General features: G+C 37.1%; 1 protein-coding gene across 4 annotated transcripts in view; it reads right to left on the bottom strand.

Moving 5' to 3' along the window:
* Positions 1-4,330: 4,330 nt before the first annotated feature.
* The window catches only part of ERBIN (erbb2 interacting protein), a 101,826-nt gene continuing 82,050 nt past the window's right edge, over positions 4,331-24,106 (bottom strand). For 3 of the 4 annotated variants that reach the window (XM_072359135.1, XM_072359136.1, XM_072359134.1), the window contains 8 exons: positions 23,048-23,231; positions 20,463-21,981; positions 14,741-14,884; positions 13,812-13,943; positions 12,387-12,596; positions 11,333-11,425; positions 10,701-10,775; positions 4,331-7,867 (listed from right to left, as the gene is read on the bottom strand). In XM_072359135.1, the coding sequence (XP_072215236.1) occupies positions 7,760-7,867; positions 10,701-10,775; positions 11,333-11,425; positions 12,387-12,596; positions 13,812-13,943; positions 14,741-14,884; positions 20,463-21,981; positions 23,048-23,231 (2,465 nt within the window). In that variant the 3' untranslated portion in view covers positions 4,331-7,759. The remainder of the gene's footprint in view (positions 7,868-10,700; positions 10,776-11,332; positions 11,426-12,386; positions 12,597-13,811; positions 13,944-14,740; positions 14,885-20,462; positions 21,982-23,047; positions 23,232-24,106) is intronic. The other variant, XM_072359137.1, reaches the window with a different exon arrangement.

Genomic DNA, 24,106 nt, shown 5'->3' with positions numbered 1-24,106 from the left:
AACCAGTTGCTGATTATTCTATTGTGAGCGAAAGCTGTTGCAGACAATGATCAATCACGTATGCTAAGCTGTTACAATTTTAGGAGCCTGGGCACACATCACGTGTTTTGCCAGTGCATATTTATAACCCATCTATAACTCATTAGAGAGCTTCTTGCCCCCTCCCCCCCCCCCCCCCCCCCGCCCCTTTCTTTTCTTTTCTCTTTTCTTTTCTTTTCTTTTCTTTTCTTTTCTTTTCTTTTCTTTTCTTTTCTTTTCTTTTCTTTTCTTTTCTTTTCTTTTCTTTTCTTTTCTTTTCTTTTTTTGGCCATTTTAAAAAATGTTGTTTTATTTTTTTCCCTTTGAAGTCTAAATCATCACTGTTAGGAACTGAAAGAGGTTGTGGTATTTTCCTCTCTATAGAAATTCTGGTTCGTGCCCTCCCAGTCTCTCTGATAAGATATATTCTTTAGGAAGTTTATCCAGACACTCTAAATGTCTGGCAAACAAGACTGAATCTTCTGTCACGGTTTTTCCAATAACTTGTATGACACTGAAACATTAACAGTTTATCAGTTGGCAGCGCCCAGCTGCCCCATCTGCCCCATGAAATGGTGAATGGCAGCGCCATGTTCCCCTTTGTGTTATGCAACTGCATGAAAAGATGTTACAAATTACTGTTATTGGAAATCTCATTTCTTACCGCTCATAAGTTTAGGCCAGCAGAACAGCAGAACAGCCATGTCATCTCAGTAGCAAAATCCTGACCGTGTTCTAGACCATCTTAGGACTACTGCCATCCAAGTCACATCAGACGTGTTCTGTTGCATTTTATTACAACTTTAAGGCTCTAATCAGGAATTTGAATAAATGTTTTGCTGAAAATATTCTTACTCAGCCATTACCAGACAGCAGCTACACGTTAACTGTGTATTTTACAGCTCAGTAAGCCTATCCATATCCATGTAACAGATTTTCTCTTAAATAACTGCAGCCTACTTTACAAATGCACAAAGTCCTTCACAGAGTATTTCTGTGAAGTCATTGAATCATAGAATCAAAGAATTGTTTGACTTGGAAGGGACCTTTAAAAGTCACCTACTCCAACTCCTGTGCAATGAACAGGGACAGCTGCAGATCAGGCTGCTCAGAGCCCTGTCCAGCCTGACCCTGAATGTGTTCAGGGATGCGGCATCCACCACATCTCTGGGCAACCTGTCCCAGTGCCTCACCAACTTCACTGTAGAAGACTTTTTCCTTATAACCAGTTTAAATCTCTCCTCTTTTAGTTTGAAACCATTTCCTCTTGTTCTGTCAACTCAAACCCTGCTAAAGAGTCTGTACCCTTCTTTCTTATTTCCCCCTTTTTGATACTGAAACTCTGCTCTCAGGTCCCTTCTGCAGACTGAACAGCCCCAGCTTTCTTACCACCTTCATAGGGGAGTTGTTCCATCCTTTGGATCTTTTTTGTGGCCCTCTTCTGGACACAATCTAGCAGGTCTGTGCCTCTCCTGTACAGAGGACTCCACATTTAGATGCAGTACTCTGAGCACAGGGCAGGATCACCTCCTTCAACCTGCTGGTCACACTTCTTCTGATGCAGCCCAGGATCCGGTTCACATTCTGAGCTCTGAGAGCACATTGCTCGCTCACGTCCAGTTTACCATCCACCAGTAACCCCAACTCCTTTTTGGCAGAACTGTGCTCTATCCTTCCACCTCCCAGCCTGTACTGACAGTGGAGGTTTCCATGGCCCAGGTGCAAGACCTTGCACTTCGCTTTGTTGGACCTTATGAGTTTCACCTAGGTTCACATCTGGAGCCTGTTTATTTCTCTCTGGATGGCATCCCATCCCTTGAGCTGTTCCACAGAGCTTGGTGTCATCCACAAACTTGCTAGGAGTGCACTCAGTGTTACTGTTGATATTATTGATGGAGATATTAAAGAGCATGTGAACTGAGAACCCTCAGACTAACTTGAGGATCTGCTGCCACAGAGTTTTCTGCCTATGGAAGATTTATTGAGCACTGTCAGATGCACTGGACTTAGGTTGCCTGAGGCCTGTATTGCTGCGGCCCTGCTTTCAGAGGGTGAAGCACCCACCTTGAAGCTGCTAGTCTGTGAGAGTGGGGCCAAGAACACAGGCAGCGGATCTAGCAGTTCATGCAGGAGGGAATAAGGGTTCCTCATCTCAGGGGACAGCATGGGGTCAATGAGCTATCCTACTCAAGACTCCCACTGAGAGGAAAGGCGGTGAGGAGGACAGGGGGACCAATACCGTGCTTCAACAACTTGTTGCAGAGCTGTCAGCAGTGTAACCATAAAGTCCCAGTTACTGAACGGGGAATATGGGTGGCAAAGATGAGCTGGTGATGTGATGTGGAATGTGATATTAAATTCATTTTTATCAGTCTCCAGTTTGTTTTTTTTTAGCTCATCATTATACAAGCTTCCTTTCCCAGCCAACAGTCATTATTTTTCTATAGTCACAAATCTTCAAAACTGTAAAAAGAATCAGATGGAATCACGTCACAGAAGATTAAATCATATATTTCACTGCTTACTTGTTGAGGATGAATAAGAATGTAAATTAAAAACAGTGGGCTTCCGAACCTACAAGCAGCTGTCTCGTAGAAATGCAATGATCTTATCCACTTGATGCAATACAGCACAGATCATGCTGCTCATTGAAGTATTTCAGGAAACAGCCTTAAAATACAAGGAACATTCATATTTCAGACTTCAAAAGTCAGAAGTTGCGCAGGTGGGGCTGACAGTAGGCTTGGCTGAGCAGGGATTTGGCTTTAGAGGTGCTTTTTGTCTAGTGTTGAAAGCAGCTTAGAAATGTACAGGTTTGTCCTCTTGGGAAGGAGTGGGAGGAGAAAAGGGGGAAAAAAAAAGAAGGAAGTAATTCAGTACTTGTATAATCTGAGATCCTCCCATGAAGCAGAGGCATTGGCGGGTAGCATCATTTAATACAGTTACACACAGACCAGCTCTTACAGAGAAAGCATAAAAGGCTCTTTAGGGACAAACCTAAATTAATATCAGTTTAAACAAATTTAAACTTTTCTTTATAAAGAAATAATAACAGTATAAGCTATCTAAGTTCGACAAATCACGATTACTGCAGCATATTTCTTTGATTTTAGCAGTAAGATTCTTGGACCTCCATTTTCCCGAAGAATGAGGGCCTTACCTGTGGCTTTCCTCATAGCCATTTTTCAGAAGGTACGTTGTTTTACTTGTAAAAATATTTCTTTGGATGGCAAATTGAGATTTATCCTTTCAAATGGAGAACTGTACCCGGTTCTCCTGCCAGTCTTTAATTTTTCAGAACAACGGATGTGCTCTGAGGCACTCAGAACCTTTTAAATTGACTTATTCTGGCAGGTCTGGGGAAAGATGGTTCTTGAAGGCAGAAGAGCAGAAAGGATTTGAAGCCACAACCTGAAAAACGCTTCCTAAAGTCAGCTCTTCCCCAGATGAACGGCAAAGGATGAATGTAAAAAGTTTTGAGAAAGGGGTTTCTTGCCTGATCTGTTTGTTTTCCAATATGTGCCACATGGAACCTCTCCAGAAATAATGTTCTTTGTGGCACAATGCGGCTCTGATTACACAGGCTGTGTAATCCATTCCTCACTAGTTCCAATCTCCCAGTGGAAAACAAATGCCAAACTTCAGAAGCAGAGGGGCCCAGCACTCCAGGGTCATCAAGGCGGTAACCCCTTACAGTGAGAGTCTCTTTTCTGCACAGAGGAAGCAGGAAAGGTCAAGATATAAGTCAGATTGGTGTGCCAGCTGCACACTGAAAGTAAAGATGATTTCATCTGTGCTTTTACACCGTCATGGTTTCCAAGATGACTGGATGTAAACCCACATTTGCCTCTCCTGTAATATTTGTGCCTTTCTCTTCCCAATAGCCTTTGTACATCTTACTAGGTCAGGCCCAAGTTACCCTATTTAAGCCTGTGCTTAGTCAGTCTTCTTTGCTATTTCAACAACTCCATTCATACTAGGCATATACTACTCATCTCTTTAGAACAAGAGTTGCTAATTGATTTCATTATAAAGCATGGCAATTCAGAAGTGAGAGGGTTTGTTATTGTTTTGCTTTCTCACTGGTTTTGTGGGGTTTTTTTGTTTTTGCTTTTAAATACTTAACTCAGTTTTACAATGAAACCAATTCAAGCAGACCCTTGTTGCGCTGAGATGGATGGAGCTGAAAACACAAACAGGTCTTTATTAATGGACACTGACAGGGGATTAATGCCTATAAAAACTACAGGAATATAAAACTGTGCCATGGAGAATTTCCTAGAAGTTAAATAAGTCCATTACACAGAGCTTTCAAGAGCATTAGTTTATTATCTATTCTCCATGTGTTACCTCAGGAACAGTCTAATTATATACAAAAATTTGGAATGTTGAATAAATGCTGATCAATAAAAACATTTCATCGCTGTTGACACGGGAATATTTCTAAGCAAAAAAAAAAAAGTCCCAAATCACAAAGGTTTTGATTTTGTGTGTTGCTTATTGCTATGTTTGCGTTCATAGAATGCTGTCAAGTATATACACACTTCTTAAAAACTCCAGTCCAAAAAAGAAACTAGAAATATTTACACAATAAATATGTGGGGGACTTCATCTTTTCATTACATCAGTTGAACTGATTCTTTAATGAACTAAGTAAGAACAGAAAGAATTAACAGAGTTTGGATCAACTCACTGCCATTCTGAGTAAGCTTCACTGCTGACAGATACTTTTTCTGCTCAAGAAGTAATTTAAGGGAAATGCCAGCACTGTCTCTCCTCCTGCTGATTCCCAATGAGAGCAGCTCAGAGGTCTTTTCCCACCTTCTGCAAAGTCATCTAGCTTGACAAGTCCTTGAGGTTACACACAGACACAGAAGGAACAAACACATTTCAACGCACTGAAAACTCCAAGGTTTACCGAGTAAAGTCAGTATCATTCACGTTTTATTTGACGATTAATTTGCTAATTTACTGTAGACAAACTTTGGCTGAATGTTCCCACGAGAGGTACTAAACTTCTCCCATAAAACTCTGTTTCTACAAGCCAAGCAGTTTTTGATAGAATTGTCTCTTGATAAGTCAATCTCAAAATTAAGTAAGACAATACCATTTAAAACTCCTCTTAACATTAAAGTAAAATACAACACAGTATAATTCCTCAGTATTATAATTAAATGTACTGCAAAATGTGTACAGAGTCAGCCCAAGATCAGTAAAGAATCAGTTCTGCTTTTTGGACCTTTCCCTTCCCAAAGATACAGGTTATGTAGAAGACCGATTCAGGATGTGTCTGTCTGTTGCTTTTTTTTCCCTTTAAAAGGCAGTGTGCGATCAAAATAAAATGACTGAGATTAATGAATGTGCAATGTGAACATTTAGTTTTTTCAATTAAAAAACTGGAAACTAAACAACCAAATGAATCTCGGAAGGGGCACACTGAAGCCTGCCATTATATAGCTACGTTTCTCATTCTTTTCTTTGAAGATTAAGAGCACACAGAAAATAAGTGAATTTTTATCAAAATACAGCACGTTTCTGCTAATATATAAAAACAAAACAAACAAAAAAACCATTTTCCTATGTAAATATCACTGAAAATAAACTAAAAAGAATTAAAATATACAAGGAGTTGTTAAAGGGTTTCAATTAACATTATTAGAACTATACACAGTACAATAAGCAACAGTTAACATCTTTGAAAGAAGTGCAATAATATTGAAGTTCACTTACTTTAAAAGTACTGCCTGTTTATTACTGCCAGCTATGTATAATTCCTCTCTCGCAGTTGATTTCCCCAAAACTAAAGGAGGCTGGTGTCTTTGCTAGCTTTATTAAATGCATTTATTTTTGTACACATGGGTTGAAAAGAAAGCAATTTCTACTTGTTTCAAACAATCAACTTGTATGTAAGTAAAAATGAACTGCAATAACTGAATATTGCTCCAATGACAGGCTAATCATTAGCCCTGATTAAAAACAGTTACTGGTCTTCTATGGCACTTTTCCCTGGTCCATAACAACCATGTATTAATTAACACTGCAGATTGCACAGTCTTTATTGAATTACAAAGGAGAAAGAGAAAAATAAAGTTAATGTTTCTGGTAAACAAAATTAATACAAGCATAATTGAATATTTTACACAGTAATAAGGAACAAAGGCAGCCTGTGGTAAATCACTATTACATTAATACAGTTAGAAACCCTTTAATGACTCTGAAGTGTCTAGTTCACATTTAATGTTACCTGTAGGAACAGCCCTTTAAGAAACATCATTACAAACTGGCTGGTTGTAAGTATACCCTCCCTTTGCTCTCCATCTGTACGGTGACAATAACGTAAAGATGGTAGTAAATACCCAAAAGGTTATTTACAGGAAAAACTCACCCGTATGGAAGCCTTCAGTCTGCTGGGAACCGCTGAGGCAATCTCCACCGAGGAGCGATCTCCAAGAGATGCTGCCCTAGTGCTGGTCAGCCCTTAAATGAGGTCTAGAGGAGGTAGAGTCAAGCTCCACCCCTTCCAGGAGCACAGCTAAATCACTCTCACCTGTGCTCCCACAGCTGACCCAACACCAATGGTGATTACCCATTTCCCATACACCATCTCATCACAGCAATTCTCCACCACTGTTCAAAGGTTCACAAACTTGCTTTGGTTACCTAGCTCTCCATGCGTATGGTCTCCTTTTTGATTAACAAGGCAATGCAAAGGCCAAACAAAATCAAGATGACTTTCATAACCCTTCCTGCATCATCTATTTTGAGTGTGTTTAAATATATATTACAGGCAACAATCTTAAAAACTGGCCATTTCGGTTTCATTTCAAAAATCTGAAAGGTTAGAATGGAGTACTTTATTTTATAAAGACAAAGGTATCACCATTTGCACAGAATTGGAGATCTCCATTGCAAAGAAAAATCTCTGGGCACATTTCCACAGTGCAGCTGAAAAAAAGTATGTATTGAAGAAAACCCAACTAAACATGAATCACGTGGCAAATGAGTAATCAGTGACTACATTAGGAACAAATCCTGTAGAGTATCACAGATTCGTAATTACAGTCTTCCTAAAAAACACCATAATCTTTTATTGCATCTTCTATTGGTAGACGTACACTCCAGAACTAAATGCCTTTTTGTCTTTATTGATTCCAGATTTAGATAGCAGATAGTTGATTCACCTGACCTTTGTACTGTCCGACCAGCACCACCTTCCATCTACCCATTCAACTATACAGTGTGCACATATCAAAGCCAACATTTAATATCCCCTTTCCACATCTATAGGAGTGGTTTCAGCATAACACATTAATATCTGGTGAATAAAAATAAAGGCAATAAACAGCTACAGGACAGATAGCCCTGCCATCTGTCCATTGGCTACAACCTAGGCTGATTAAAGCCTTGCACAAAGTTTAGTAATGTGTATGAATTATCCAAAAATAAACCTACCATCTGTACAAAACAATAACACAGGTTTGTTCTTGGAGGAGTGATCCTTAGATTGCTATAATGCTTAAAAACAAGTTTATTCACCATATGCATTTCCAAAATGATTTCCTGTATGTTCTGTACAGTGGTTTTTTCCCCTTTAACCACAAGTTCAGTTTTTCATTTCCTGTACAAATATTGATCATAATTCTTTTCAAGTTCCTTTCATGTATAAAAATAGGCAAAATATTCAGTTTCCCAAAAGTCCTTCAATGAATCCTGTTGGCTTTATCCCCATTATCCACAGAATTTATGAAGAAATTTCTCTCACAATGATGAGTTCCACTGTGTTCTGAAAAGTCTTTAGCAAAGATACTGCTTGTCCGTGATCAATATTTATGAAGCTGTATCCGTTAGCCTAAAAAGAAATGTTTAGAATTGAAAATGGCAGTCTGATATTTCATGGTAGTTCATTTAAGCTTAAACTAGGCTTAAAATAACAAAATCTTACATGAATGCAGGCAATAACATGCTGCTGATCCACTAATTACATGATTAATGTCAGCAGAAAATACAGGTACGTGCTAAAAGAAATTCATGGATCCTGTTAGCCTCGAAAGAATTTTGTCCCAAGAGTACTGAAAATATTTGCAAACAACCAAAAGAGAAATCTGAGCTTGAAAGCATCAGACTTTTAATTCTTCAGCCTGAATACAGCCACGCTAAAGAAAAGCAAAGGCAGTACAAATTATACTTCTCAGTTTAAATACTAGAAGTGGCATCTGTGATTGATAAATTAAGAAGTATTTGAACCTATAACAAAAAGAATTCATAGCACTGGAGCCCTTTTAGGACTTCACTCCCTTTCTCCCATCAGACTATATGCACTGAACTTTCTTTGTCCCACAAGCACAGTATAGCAGTGGGCCAGATTGTTCTATGAGGTTATACAGTCTTTAGCTGTGTACATCTTCCAGGACCTGACTGGATACATCAGATCTCTGTGCCAACTCTCTTTCAACAGAAGGCTGGAACTGAAGCCTCCCAGGGTCACCCCAGCTTCAATTTTCCTATGATCAAGCACCTCTGTCATTCCTAAAATGGGCCTGGCAAACACAGGCAGCCCTAAGCAGCCTACAGAAACAAGCATTCAGCTTTCCAGGATGCACTGCTACAAATTCATACTCAGTCTGGGTTGTAACATCTTGCAGAGTGACAGTCTGGTCTGTCTGCTGCTTCCAGCTCTGTCTCCCACCTTTCTCCCAGAGGGGCCGGTCCTTCTTATGGTGACAGAGGTCGAGTCAAAATGTCATCAGAGGTGACAGTTAACACTAGTTGTGCTTTTAAATGTTCCATTTTGGAGCTGTGCACACTCATCTTATTACCTAACGCTTTCTGCTGCTACCAACTAGACCCTTTGTTATTAAGGCTGTAAGTTGTAAATCTGCCTAGGGTTACAAAGACAGTTTGTAATCTAAAATGTTGAGAGAGCAAAAGCAGCAATAATAATTCCATGCCATCATCTGTATGGTGTGTCCTAGCCTATATGCAACAGTATCTTAAGACGTCCATGCGGTTATTTAGGCAGTGGTCATGTAGAATATTTCACTTGATATATATATATGTATTAGACATGCATTATAATATACTTATAATGTATGTTTTACAGAAAATGTTGCAATAACAAGCATAGGAGAGTAATCTGAAGAGAGATCATAGACAAATGCAGCTGTTTTTATGACTACATGTCAACAAGACAGAATAGGACTGCTGTTACATTATCACTGAGGAACCATGGTTACAAAGAACATGCTGTTACACCAAAAAAATTTCTTAGTTATGAGAAATGAAAGAGGCTGTAATTGTCTACAGATGTAAATGCAGTGTCTCCCTGAGCTCTTAAAAACTATAAATTCTTCATTAAACAAAAAGCAAAACCCTTGCAGACTACCAGCAGGACAGAAAGAAATTTCACTGCATATGTCATAGAGACAAATGAGATTACATATAGTCAAGAATAATCCATTAAAAGAAAAAAATACCCTTCACACACACCACTCTATTCCAAGGTTTAACATGCTATTCTTCCTGTATGGAGAGTTGCCCCCTCACTTAAAGTAGTCTACACCTCTAAGAGTGCTAGGACCAGAAGGTAGCTTGCTCTTGCCCTTGTCAGGAAAAACATATACTTAATTATTTACCACATTCAAAACCGAGTTACCTTAAGGGTGGAATAATTTATCTTAGTTCATTTATTTGTGTGTGTGCTAACTGTCTTTCTCTTTCATTGGAGGGATCATGCAATTTGTTTCTGCTTAAGAAAACTGTTCATACAAGACGGTAGTTTAATCAAGATACAAAGTTTCTGTTTGTCTTCCAGAAAGCTGAAAAGTAGCAGAGTTGAATCTATAAATACCCTGATACTGGTAACATGGAGAATAATTTTTACCAAGAGACTGGCCCTGCAACTTAAAGGGTGCTTTAAATATCCTGTTAGCCTGTTTCTGAACAACAGTAAGGTTATATAATCCATTCATTCATTTCCTTGACCCCTCCAAAAATAACTTGCAAGTTCATTAGATAATTTCAAGCAAAACTGGTCTGAAAAGCATGAACTTGCTGAAGAGAAACAAAAAAAGGCCACAGAGCTGCAACCAGAAGCCTGAGCTCCTGAAAGAAACTATTTGGCTTGCTTGTGGCAGATGGAGTAGCCAGGAGGCACACACTGTGAGCACTCAGGTATCAGCCAGCAAAGAAAGCAGCCTCTGTCAGTGGCTGTGTAAATCCAATCTGCCAGCTAAGGGAGAGGCAGCAAAGGCCTCAAAGACGCAGTGTGCAGTACTGCAGTGTGGGGAGAGCAACAGAAAATGGGCATGAGGAGTGACTGATGGCTGTCACATGATTCAGTATTCAGAGTAATGTATAAATGAATGACAAAGTTTAATTAACTTGCTCACATTCCACCTTGAATGACAATGTCTGGATGAGCTTTTTGCCTTTAAAATTATGAAAATTAAACTTACAAAAAGTATTCAGAATTTCAAAAAACGACCCAAATTGTAATTCCTTCATCTCACTTATCCTAATGTTAGGTAGGAAAAAATGGAAAGCACCATCCCAGAACACTAAAATGGTTCTGGAGAGACACTAGTGATCTACACAAAAATGCAAAACGCTGCTTTTAGAAAAGAAGCAAATTAAAAGTGAGCTAATACATTACGCAGGCTAATTAATTATAATGACTACAGTACCTGAATTATTTTATCCCCAGGTTGCAACAACTTAGATGCTGGTCCTTCGGGTTGTACTCTGGTTACAAATATACCCTTCAAAAACAGAGGTGGAAAACATTTTTGACAATTTATTTCATAAAATTAGGGCACACAGATGTAATTACAAACATTTCAAATTTCCATCTTACATAGAAGATGATGCAGTATTATTTTATGGCTGCCTTATTTTTCCAATCCATTTTTAAATCCAAAGCAATTGCCTCTACAGGATTACCAAAGGGCAAATTCTGATCTGCCTGATGTGTAACTCAAGCCTTTGTTTAATTTGGCAGATGTATATGTCAAAATGCATTATCAACCACAGAAATAATGCTGTAGGCTAAATCACGTTCTCTTTTAAGAGGCTTCCTAACTGTAAACTCTGTAATTCACTATCACAGATCTGTGAACTGTTATCTGGTACAGCCTTAGAAACGTTCAGTGAAAATCACTCTCCACGTTATCATGTGGCTACTGCCTCCATTTTCCATAATTTTTCCTCACTTTTCTCCAACTAAGGTTTTAGTGGTTTGCCCTTAGTGCTTATGTATTTTTCATATATAAGGAAACATTTGCTAATCAGAACGATTTTAAGACTCTAAAATACTCACATCATCTTCAGGTCTGAATGGATTTCCTCTACCACCAACTCCTCCTGATATACTAAATCCAAGTTCTGGATCCTTGTCAATTCTCACTCGAATCTAAGCAGTTACAACCAAAGTTAGAAGAACTGTCTCAAATTGTGCATTCAAAGCTACTGCAATTAATTTATTACTAAGGAATTCAGATAAACAAAAGCTTTTGAAAGGAAAAAAATTCAAAAAGCATTTATCATAATCTAAGTGAATGCTGTATCTCGTAATTTTAATTCAAGCCAAGATATCTTGGTATTTAAGTTTCACTCTAACATCACTGCTACTATAATCATAGTAGTCCACGTAGCCTCTAAATTCAGAGATATTTAGATACTATGTAAATTAGTGTCATGTTCTCAGCAAATACATGCCCACCTGCAAGGATTCGTTCTTCCTATTGCTTCTTGCTACTTCTAGCTGAATTTTAAAATTAAACCTAGCTTTCATTCTAAATTACACATAGCTATCACTGTATCTCCTTTCTCTCCACAGAAGAGTTGATTAGAAGACAGTTTTACACAAAAGGTGCATATGTTTATTCTACCACAAAATGAAAGCTCTCTGAATTTTTCCACCAATAACAAAACAATACAGTGGAAAAATTCTGTGTCCGAGAACAGAAAGTTGCTCACAATGAAGGAGTTGTTAAATGGTGCATGAATTCCTTACTCATAAGGATTTATACCATAAACAAAACTAATAATTATCAGGTATGTGTCAGATGTTATCGCATTTTTATCCTGTTGTGATTTAGGGCTGCACAACTCCACATCTGCAACTTTTTAAATCATTTTGGAGAGCAATGAATAGAAGCAAGTTACTCTAATTTGCACCGTGATCTTGAGTTTTTCAGTTACTCATAAATAATGAGTCAGTGAAGAATAAATGTAGTCAAAAAATAAATTTCTACCTCATTAAAAGAATGCAAACATAAGTTGTTGGAACTATCTGTTAAAAAAAAAAAATCTACCATATTTCTCTTTATAACATGCAGATGTCAGTCATTCAAATGACATTACACCCTTACCTCTTGCTTTACCAATTCATGGCTTTGTCGAGGAGAACACTGGGACTGGGTATAGGTAGGTTGGTGGGCAACTTTCAACATCAAGTAATCAATTAACTGTTCTCTAGATGGATGTCTTCCTACTGATGACTGAGGAGGGAGATGATGGACTTGGCTATAGTTTGCCTGAGGTCTTTGAGGCTGGCACATTTGTCCATTTGTCAAAGGTATCTGAATAAAATACGAATGTTGTTAATGCCATAGACTTTATACAGACTAATCCTCCATTCTTCCTTATTTCAGTATTTCTCATGTTTGGTTGTTTTTAATTTTAGGAACATTACTAAAATTACTCTCCTGGATCGTGTACAATCACACTGACTTTTCACCAGACCGATCAGTTCTGACCCTACGAGAACAACTCTGTAAAACAAAAACTCTTTATGTCTACTAATTTACTAGAACAGACCAGACAAACAGTTTTTCACTGAGGAATATCAACCTTTTTTTTGTGGTTTTTTTTTGGTAGTGTAAGTGACCATATTGAAACTCGGTTGATTTTGTTGTAGTTTGCATCTTTCTTGCACAAAATATTCACAGCAATTCTCAGTAAATTACATACAAAACAAAAGCCCTACACAGTTAGCAGACAGAAGTTATATGATCACTGTAACCAAAAACCTGAAGTTCACTTACAGGCTCAAGATTTAAATATCAAAACAGTATTAATGATATTTAATTTCTTGAGATAGAGATAATGATGGCAGTAAAGACTGTAAAGAGCTTCAATACATTCAAACTATTTCACTAAGGATGATGCTGGAGGAAACAGTGTTTCTTAATGAAGCCCCAAAGTTACTGAGATTTCAAAGTAATTCTGAGAAATGGGTGTGCGTATCTCAGCTAATCTAGAGATGAGACAATATTCAATTTACAAGATTTTCCACTGCTTCTTAAGAAAATCTGAAACGTGATAGGAAAACTCTTCTTGTGTTTTGTCAGAGGTAGAGTTTTAGGCAACATACACCAACGGAAATTCTCATTACTCAGTGTCTGTAGAAACTCAGTGGAAATCAATGAAGTCAGAAATCTATCACTGCTTGTAAATTACATACACACATTTATTTTCCCTGTACTAAGTGTCACTTGCATAGATGGTCTTTACACATAAATGCAGAACGTGTACTATGCATTCTAGTTAACCACTGCAATGTAATTACAACAGATTTCAAGTTAAGTTCTGTAATTACATAATGAGATTCAATCTGCCTTCCTGAAATCATATGCAGTATCCCAATTTCAACATGCAACTATTTTCTCAGCAAATTTTTTTGTTGTTGTTGTTTTGTTTTTTACGTTTTAAAGCCCCAGTTCCATCTACTATCTCAGCATATGCTTCCACAAATAGTAAGTATATCCCATCCACAATATCACGAAGGTAATTACCTGCACAGCTAATTTCTTCATGCTGTCTGGAGGGACATCTTTGAGACTAAGTGTAGCAGATGAGTAATTCTGCTTTCCTGAAATGAATACTTCATCTTGACACTGGTCTCCTGACGTTGAAGACTGGGGATGCTTTAAACAGAATGTGGGGGTAAAGAAGAATATCCTCTTATTATTCAAGCAAGTAAAGAGCACTCATAATATTTTAAAGTGTTTTTTTAAAGGGTTTTATAATTCTTAAACTTTGTTTTTGTTTATACAGAATATATAAATCCTACTGGTGAAGACACCACGCTTAGAATATATTGCTGGATATGTACAAAAATTAGCATCTGCACAGGTGTCTTTGATCATTAACACATCGTTAAGAGAAGTTAACAAACGCTGAAGATGACTCATGCAAGGATTCACGTGATAAACAATTTTCTGGAATATCTACCTAGGATATTCAGACTAAGGAGTTCTTTCCTCTCACTTATGTTTCTTAATGAAACATTAACTCGTTTCCTTGAAATTCTGAAGTACCCAGCAATACAATTTACAGCAGCAGGATTTGTTTGGAAGAAAAAACAACATAATAAATTTTTTTTCTACCATTTTCAATTTTGGCTGAATTCAGAATTACAAGTGCTTGTTCACAATACATACAACAAAACCAGACATCTTTATTTTTGTTCAATCGTATATAAAAGCCAAATAGAAAATTCTACTCCACAGCATTAATCTGAAAAACCTGACAATAAGGTTAAGGCATATGAAGTAATGGCAAAGTATTAAACACCTATTAAAAAACAATCTAGCACAAGTTTTATTCTTTTTATTGAAAGCATTGTTCATCTGTAGAAAGACAGCTATCAATTTAAAGGACAGTTCTCACAGTTTATTCTTTACCCCTCTGTATTTTGCAACAGTCTCCTGTAGGTACTCACTCGAACAACGTGCACACCAGAACCTCTTCCGTCTGCAACACTCAAGGCAACACTACCCTGGCTGCCATGCAGATCCCTAGAGCTGCCATAGTGAAAGCTGCTAACAGCAGCATAATTGGAATTAAAGGACCTAGACAGCATGCTCTGAATAAAGAGGGGACAGATTTAACACAGAGATTAGTGCAGCATGCATAAACCACAAGACATGTTATACATAGACTAATATAGACATATTCCATTGTCATGCAAGATAAAAACCATGCAAGAACAGTGCTACTGTGATATATAAAACACAACTCAGTGTCTCCTATTTTTACCATTATTTACTGTAAATCAGCATGCAGTCAGCAGTTTACATGCAGATTTACATGTAAATAAAGTCATTCAAATGTTCATGTGTTTGGAAAACAATGTAGGTTCACAGCTTGTCAAAATCCCCACATTTTCAATAAATTTGCAACATGTCAAGTACATTGTGGGAGGAACAGCTGGCAGTCCAGACAAACACCTGTGAAAAATCATTTGATTACCAGTTGCTACTATTTAGTCTTATTTTCCCCCTTATTACTGGTACAGTACAAACAATAACACAGAGATACAGAGATTATAAAATGTTGGAGCCTCATTAAAAAACAAACAAACAAAAAAAACCCATTCCCATGCTACTGCAGGTAAACAAGAATGCAACAAAGCTCCAGAACAGAAGAGTGGTTTGGTTCTGAGCTGTATTAATTTGCAGAGCTGACCCCAGCCAATACTGTCCAGGGTGACAGAAAGAAAGCGGCGGACGTTACTATTTTGCCACCACAGACTTTTGTAGTTGCAAAGAACAAAACAGAACTAAGAAACTGTGCAGATGGAACCCCACCCCCCCCCCCAAAAAAAAAGGGTAAGAGATATGATACAAAACATCAAAACCAAAAGCTGTAAAAAAAAGTCGTAGCTCAACACAAAAAGAGATTCCCAGCAATTAGCTTAGGAAGCATTCTGCACCTATTTATAACCAGGAAGAGAAAATCAGGGGTATTTGGAGAGAGAGTGGTATCCCTATATCTTTGCTTTTCAACATGAGCATGATGCAGGTTGCACGTTTCTTTAGAAACTGTAACTGTCCAGAGAAGATACTTCCTTCAAGGTGAGTATGCAGATGTCACCAAAAAAAAACCCTCTAATTTTTGAGAAATCCCATTTCAGGTACTCTAAACTCGACACTAACCAATATACTTCATATGTCCCTTTTTATCTTAACGTTTACTAGAAACTTGTTACTCAAGAGTGGCTGAGGAACACAATTTGGAAGCTACATTATATCAAGAAAAAAAAAAAAAAGGCTATAAATGTATTTTTAAGTATTCTGTTTATAAATCAGAATGTATAGTCAATAAGCAGACTAATGGAATCAGCTTAGATTCAGGCAGCTGGAAGTGCTTCTGCTCATCATAATCCATGAAATTTTGGTATAGATTAGGAAATAATAAAATTAAAGTATCTACAGTAAACAAGACTTATCTTAGAACAGCCTTAGTTTGTAACTGGTACGTCTAAACATCTGCCCTCTTTTTTTCATTTCATTTTTGTTAATCATTTCTTAGAATCAGATGCCAGCTGCAGGTAGAGATCTCTTCATTTCTCATTTTTCATTTCTCACCTTGGCTATCTAATTTCTAATCATTAAATTTGATTGGAAAAAAGTATTCTCAAAGTGATTTGGGAATACTTGAAATGCTTGAAAGTAATGCTATAAAGTCTTGACAAAAGCATGCAAGACAAAAACCCTTTGTTTGAAATCTTATGTAATTCTAATAAGACATCAGATTCTTTATCCTAATGAAGAGGAACCTGAACATTATGAAACTATCCTCTTACAGTCACAAAGGAAGGAAAAAGTATCACTAACTGCAAAAAATGCATCTTATACGAAGAGATAAAATACTATTAGAGAATTACTGAGGGAGTGTTATTCACACTCCAGCTTAAACAGCACTGCCCAAATATTGCTGTTTGTTTTCAAAATGTACTTCTGTTTTTTGTTTTGTTTTTGAAAGTGTGACGAATTGATTACTGAACTCCATTCAGCATTGTTTCAAGCCACCGACCGTTCAGTCGTCTACTCAAGACACAGAAACAAATCTGAAATCACAATGTAAAACTAATGGGCACTCAATGTAGCTGAGTATGTAGCAGTCCTCTAATTTATCAGTTTCAAAATATACCTTACAAGCATTTTGGCACTTAGTTTTATTTGTGCACAGACCTACTGAAGTTATTTTCCCTGCTGTATTATACAAGCTCAACTTGGAAATAACCGTGAGGCAATACTAATTAAAATATTCTTCCACATCAGGAACATAGAGAAACAAACAATAGTGGGGAAAAAAAATCCAAACTGATTAAAACTGCAAGTCTGGAATTCCTTATTTCTCTGAAGAAGGTGCCATGCACTGAGAACTTCCATAGTAAAACCACCTATATTTTAGTTTCTGAAAAGGAAAGTAAGCATCTACTTTTATGAGTTATTTTTTACAAGTCTTGCTGTAGATAGTAAATGAACAAGAAAAAAAAAAACAAACCAAAAACAGAGCACTTAATGCCTGGTGAAATTATAATTGAAAGCCAACACGCACCTGATAAACTCTCAAGAAATCCACAGCAACAAAGGAAAATACACCAATGTAAGTAACAGACACTGTTTCTACCAACTCGAGTATTTGAAGATAACTCTTACAGATATTTATTATTGTAATTTAAAGGTGGGAAATTCCTCTAACACACAATAGAATGTGTGTGATTCTAATATTATAAAAAGAAAGTATCTTAGTTTAAATTCCTGAATGAAAGCTTTCAACAAAACTAGGAAGTTACTATTATTTGCCAGTAAAACCAACGAGTCTCCCTTGAAAAAGGAAGTATGACAAAATATGTTACCATTCTTAAAAGCTCACCTGTACACTGAATTTAAAAGCTTTGGTAATGAGGGTGAGGAGGCAGAACACATTGCACACTTTCCTACAGCTTACTGCATGTAACCACTAGGGAGCAGCTTGACATTTAAAGAGATCTCCATCCCGCAATAAAATTAGCTTTGCATTAGATAAGCAAATTATTTCTCCAGAATATATGCAAAAAAAAACCAAAACAAAACAAAAAAAAACAAAACAAAAAACAACAACAACAACAACAAAAAAAAACAACTGTTTACAAGTGGTCTGATGAACTCTATTCACTTTCCTTCAGCCAGGTGGATAATTTTAGTTTCAGATTTCAGATCCCTTAAATCTTGTCAAAGGAATTATAGATTCCGTTTACTTGGCTGGAACCTGCTATTAATCATTTTGGCAGGACTTAAAATGCTCCTCTACTTCTCCTTATGCAAACTAAATTCTTCAAAGTATTTTTTTTGTCTGAATGAGGTGAAAAGATCAAATATAACCATTTTCAAACTTCTCCAATTTTGCCCAATAATCCTTCCCCTACCTCACCCTGTTACTAAATCTTATAGAAACCAAGCCAACAGGTACTCCAGGAGCTCACCCACCACCACTCCCCTCCAACCACCACCACGGACAAAAAAAACTCACCAAAAAACAAAACAGCCCCAAAACAAAAGAACAAGACACAAAAACCTACACACCATCTCAGCAGCATAAACCCTCAACAAGTCAAAACCCCCACACAAACTTCACGTACTTTTGCCTAGTAAGTACTGGATAAAAATTTAAAAAGCAATCGATTCAATAGCAGACCCAAAAGAGTCAAAGCAAATTAAGATTATTAACCTATACTGCCGTGTACAGATACAGGCATGAGGATATTAATTAAATATCCATCATCACATTTAGTTCTGTATACTTGATTTATCAGCGCTGTCTTATGCTGTAAAAGAATTTTGCCACAGCAATTTCCAGTACATGTTTGTTCTTTAAATGAAGTACTCACTTCTTCAAACACTGATTTTTTTTTTTCTAGACTTCATAACACTTCAGAAGTCTGTTCTGTAGATTAAGCTCCCATATTAGAAATACATTTTAAGCTTAAACATACCTGATACTGTTATTTCAAAAGAACAAAGAAATATCCACTGAATTTCTAGAATTCCTACATTATCATATTTGCCAGCTGCCACGCAGGATCATATCTGCATTTCTCATGGTTTAATTTTCATTATTTTTTTAGAAGTCAATCATATCCCAGAAAATATAAAGTAGACAATTATATGCATATTCACCTTTAAACTTGTAAGTCTTAGAGTGCTACGTAGAATCTTTAAAATGCTTTAAGGCCAGAATAAAAGAAGCACACACACAAAAGGCACACTACTAATATATGTTAGATAGATGTACAGCTAAGAAGCTAGGAGCAACTAGTCCATATTCGTCTAGTAAGAAACAGTAATGAAGGTTGACATCAAAAGCATGGAAGAAAAAATATGAACAGATATAAAGGGTATTAAGTCAATCAATTTGCTTTCAGTAAAGGTGACTAAATTGCTATGATATCTGCATAGTTTTCAACCACATGTTAAACACCATTCCTAACATGTGGAACATGGTGCAAGAGTGAAGTAAAACCAAATAGCTTTAGCAGCGCACTGAAGTTTCCCTCTATGCTCAAACACTGCACATCTTCTTCCTTTTCCTTTGTTTGGTTTAAGATTAGATAGATGCATCCAGGGGAATAAGACCAGAATATGCACCTTTGATTAGAATTGGAACACTGTGAGGTTTGTGTCAGCCTTGTAGACAAAGGGTCCGCCACACCTCAGCATAATACTTCGCATAAAATATCTTGTTCTGTGCGACTCAAAATGGATCACAAGAACAGCTGTGGCTGTGGTGCAGATCTTTTTTTATAATTAGGAATTATTCAAATTAAACAAAACCAAATTCACTTCCCTTCCAAGGAAACAGAATCAGGCTGATGATATCTTGGCCAATACTTAGTGATGCAATTTTACAGGGGCTCTCCTGGGCAGCACAGCATCTTACATTCTCCCAGTCTCTACTCAATTCCTTTGAAGATGCAAAACTGTTCACATCTCCACATCAGCTCAAATTTTTGATAAGGCACTAAGGTACAAAAAGAATCCCATTCATCATCTCTAGTTATATCAAAATCTCCTGTGATTTCCTGAAATGAACAAGATTTTTATGTGCTCTCATCTCAGTTATAAATATTCATTCAACAGTCTGTCAAATATCCAGCTTCAAAAGACAACTGGCTTGGAGGCAAATAAATGTTAATTGTAGATCTTTTCAGATCCTCAGCATCACAAGCTGTAGACCTATGCTACCAAATGCATTTTATTGATTTTCTTTTTCTCATTCCTGAAGTGAAGAAATAGTGAAAAAATGCAGAAGAGAAAGCTCAAGAAAGGTAACAGGATAGTGTAACATGAAGACAGTGCCATATTAACAACAGTGATTACCTGACCTAACAGAGCTGGACTTGCAGTGCAGAAGTGACAGGACATTTAATGTATTCAAAGGTAATTGGACCAAGCTGGCAAGTACGATGTAAAAACAACAGGGACCTTTTTCCTCAGCGAAAAATTTCACTTACAGACTGGTTTTCAGATATTCAGCATAAACATGTTTACCTTTTAGAAGAAGTAGTAGAACAGAAATATAGTTTAACTGGTAATTAAAAACTGCTCAAAACATAGGTAATTGACTCGCATCATGCCTAGATTACAGAAAAGTAGAAAGAATAAAATTATTTTTACCTTTTCAAGCTTTTTAGCCTCAATATGTCGCAGCACCTGTTCCCTCCAGTCATGAGGGACTTTACTTTTTCCCGTAGGGTCTAACAAAGAGTGCTCAGAGTTAACTCTTGGATTTGATCTCTTTGAAGGGCTAGTCCGAGAGTAATTAAAGTCACTAACTGACATAGTTCTTTCTGGTATTTCATTCACTGACGGACGAGCACTCTGTGGTCGAGGTACATTGGGACCATCAATGCTGTACGTCCTGGCAGAAAGAGGTCTCTGCTGCCCTGACATTACTGGTGGAGCTCTTCCCATTGAATGCAAATCTCTGTATGTCAAATAATCCCCTTCAGGAACCTGGGCCCGCCTTGAAGGTCCAGCATCACCAACATTTACAGAAGCAGTAGAGGATACACTGCTCTGTCTTTGAAGAGTGTGCCTTGTTGCTCCAGGGAGCAGTCTATCATTTGGTGGAACAGCCCACATGTCTATATGTCTACCAGACATTCGCTGATGAGTGCTATATGCAGCAGTGGCACGGACATTGTTGTGATTGGAGAAATTCATATTGGCAGAATGTTTTACATAGCTAGGTGCTTCCGTGCTTTCAGACCTCAGCAAACGCGAAGGAGGTAAGCTGCTCTGTTCTACTTGAGTGCTTTGTTTCTGGGGCCATAAGGTGTCTTTTGCTGTTGTACTGCTGCTGTACTGAATATTATACTGGGGAGTAGAAAACATCTGTGGACCACCTGTCACTGATCCTCTCACTACGTTAGCACCTTCAGGATTGTGATTTGAGTCCAACTTGAATGGAGTTTTTGTAGATGATATTAAATCAGATGATGATGACGACCCAGGAAAAACCTGCAAAGGCTGATCGTATAGAAGAGTAGCAGATTTACTCCTGACTATGTTCTTCCCATCTGCACTACCAGATGAAGATTTTACCACTGAGTTTGGCTGTGGAGACACACCATCACTGACAATGTCGTAGACTTTCAGACCACCAGGGTCCATACTGGTGATGCTGTGAGACTTCATCACAGTTCCACTTCTCTGTGGCGACAGATCTTCAGTGCTTCGTGAAAGAGACAGCTCAGTGGAAGAGTCACCATCAACTGTAGTGCTTTTCATTAGTTCATCTTTACTGGGAGACTGTACTGATTCCTCAGGATGTCCATTTACTTTATTTATAGGATACTTATTTCCATTTTCCAAGTGCTCACCTTCTTCTTTCATAATATTATTCATAAAGCCCTTTACTACTTCCTGTGGTTTCACTCTTTCTGTGGGAACTGGCACTGCCTCTTCACTAACCAGCTTATTGATATTCATGTTTATTTGGTCTAATTTGTGAGTCTCCTCTGTAGGACTACTCAGATCCACACCTTTTTCTATCAGACCTATTCTTTCTTCAATGCTCAGTTCATATTGAGAAAGATTCGTAACTTTCTTCTCCACGTTTGTTTTTTCTTCTGCAGTAATGTTCAATTCACCTCCATTTTGCAAAAGATTATTCAAATTTTCGTCTTCTCGCCTGCAAGAAAAGATAACTCGTAAGCAGTATTCCAAAGGGATTCAAGATATTCCTTCAAGAAACTTAGAAAAACTGATGTGCAACACAGCTACGCTGCACACACAATACAGGACAAAAACCAATTTACATATAAATTTATGATTTGCTATCTCACCATTACAAAAATACATTTGAGAGGTTTGCCTTGCTGGCTAGCATCGTGTTCTGGTTTCAAACAGTGTACAGGAACTGTTAGGGCCTGAACCAATGATTGAGTACCTGTTGAAGGGACACAGCCAGTCCTGGGAGCAATTCACCTGCACAACCAGTAGGGGTGGACCCTGACTCCACCCCTCCCTAACCAGACTTAAGAGCTGGTAGACACAAGTGAAGGATCTGTACTTGAATATTACCTCCTTTGGAGTGTTCAGCAAACTCAGATAAAGGAGTAAGCAATTCACTATTGATGGATTGTGACCTCTGTCTTTCTTGAATGATCCAAAACTGGTTTAAAGCAGATATATCTGCTATCACCTATCCTTAAATAAGGTTAGTTAACTTCCACTGGAATAATTAAGGGTAGTCTAAAAATGTTTGAAAGTATAAAGCAACAGTAACCTAAATTTCTTATGAAATACTTCCGAGCTCTATGACAACTGTAGGCAAAATTCTTGCTTTTATTGACACACACCCCCTCAAAAAGTCAGAAACCTTAAGTCCATTCTTTAAAGATCATAAAAGCTTTTTTATAATTGTTAGCAATCAAATGCATCTTCAATATTTTCAAGACTATGCAAATAAATTGCAGGGATAGCAGAAATTAAGGATGAAATTATTATACCCTATTGAAATAAGAGATGAAATCATATATTTCATACTGAAATTGGTGTCTGAATTTATCCTTTATTTTTTTTTCCACTCCTTTTTTTCTTGAAAAAAACACTACTTCATTACCTAAGTTTTAATACTTCAAAATAACATTAAGACTATTTAATGAATGATTAATTAAAGGAATGCACTAGTAATATGAAAACTGAATAATGATTTGCTATTACACATGCTTAGTTTTATACATTATTTTACAAACCTGATCTTGGATAAAACAGCAGCGTGTGTTTCTTTGTCTGGAGAACAGAGAGAAATATCTTGGCTACTATCAGTATTTAAGGAAACAGAATCTGACATTCGAGATGGAGAGGAACAGTTGCTGTTATTTTGATTACTGTTATGGGTAGCTTCATCTGATAAGGAATCAGCATCTTTTGAATCATCTGTAACAGAAAACAATGCCAATTTAGTTATAGACACAGCCATTTACCATGTTTAAATCACAGTGTTTAGAAATCATACGTTGTTCCTCAATGATACTTACTAGCTTATATATTAATTTGCAATAACACCTTTGCAAACTTCTTATAAATCCACAAAGACTGCTAGCAATAGCTCTTACTACTTCTGAAATACCTGGCTCAACATAACAAGTACTCACCTGTTAAACTGAAATTTGCCAAGTTTCCTTGGCATAAACTAGTGCTGCATTATTTAGTATTTCCCAAACATATCCAAACAGACATTTTTACAGTTTTTACTGCTTTTAGAATAACTCCAATGTTTTCAGTTGCGTTTGTCTATTAGCCCCAATGAAAATAAAGTACACTGCTTCAAATACAGGATTTTTAAAGCTTACACATTCCTTGCTTTTTAACATCAAATCATCATTAAATAGCTATTTAGTGCACCAAACAGTTTGGAAGGAACTAGATCACTGAAGATGTATATAGTTTTACAAAAGTAAAAAAAAAAAAAAAAAAAAAGAAAAAAAAGAAAAAAAGGAAAGAAAAAAAGAACGTTCTTCTGCGTGGCTGGAACACATTCACATATTTCACAGATCACAGAGGACACTTTTAGATTTACTTACACTTGTCTATATTGATTAATGTATACACACTTAAATACTGTGTTCGTACAAAAATAATTGATGTGCAAGATTCCAAACCAGCTGTGATTTTAATATGAGTAAACATTAGTGTACAAATCAAAATGTTTTTTTCTTAGCTTCAAGACACAGTTATGGGTGCTAAAAGCATGCTTTTTGGGAAACTAATTTTTAGTCCCAGAGATGAGAGAAGTTTGGACTTTTCAGCCA

The sequence above is a fragment of the Excalfactoria chinensis genome, chromosome Z (genome assembly GCF_039878825.1).
Source record: "Excalfactoria chinensis isolate bCotChi1 chromosome Z, bCotChi1.hap2, whole genome shotgun sequence".
Lineage (NCBI taxonomy): Eukaryota > Metazoa > Chordata > Aves > Galliformes > Phasianidae > Excalfactoria > Excalfactoria chinensis.
Note: the sequence above shows the minus strand (reverse complement) of the source record. Positions and strands in the feature narration are given on the sequence as shown.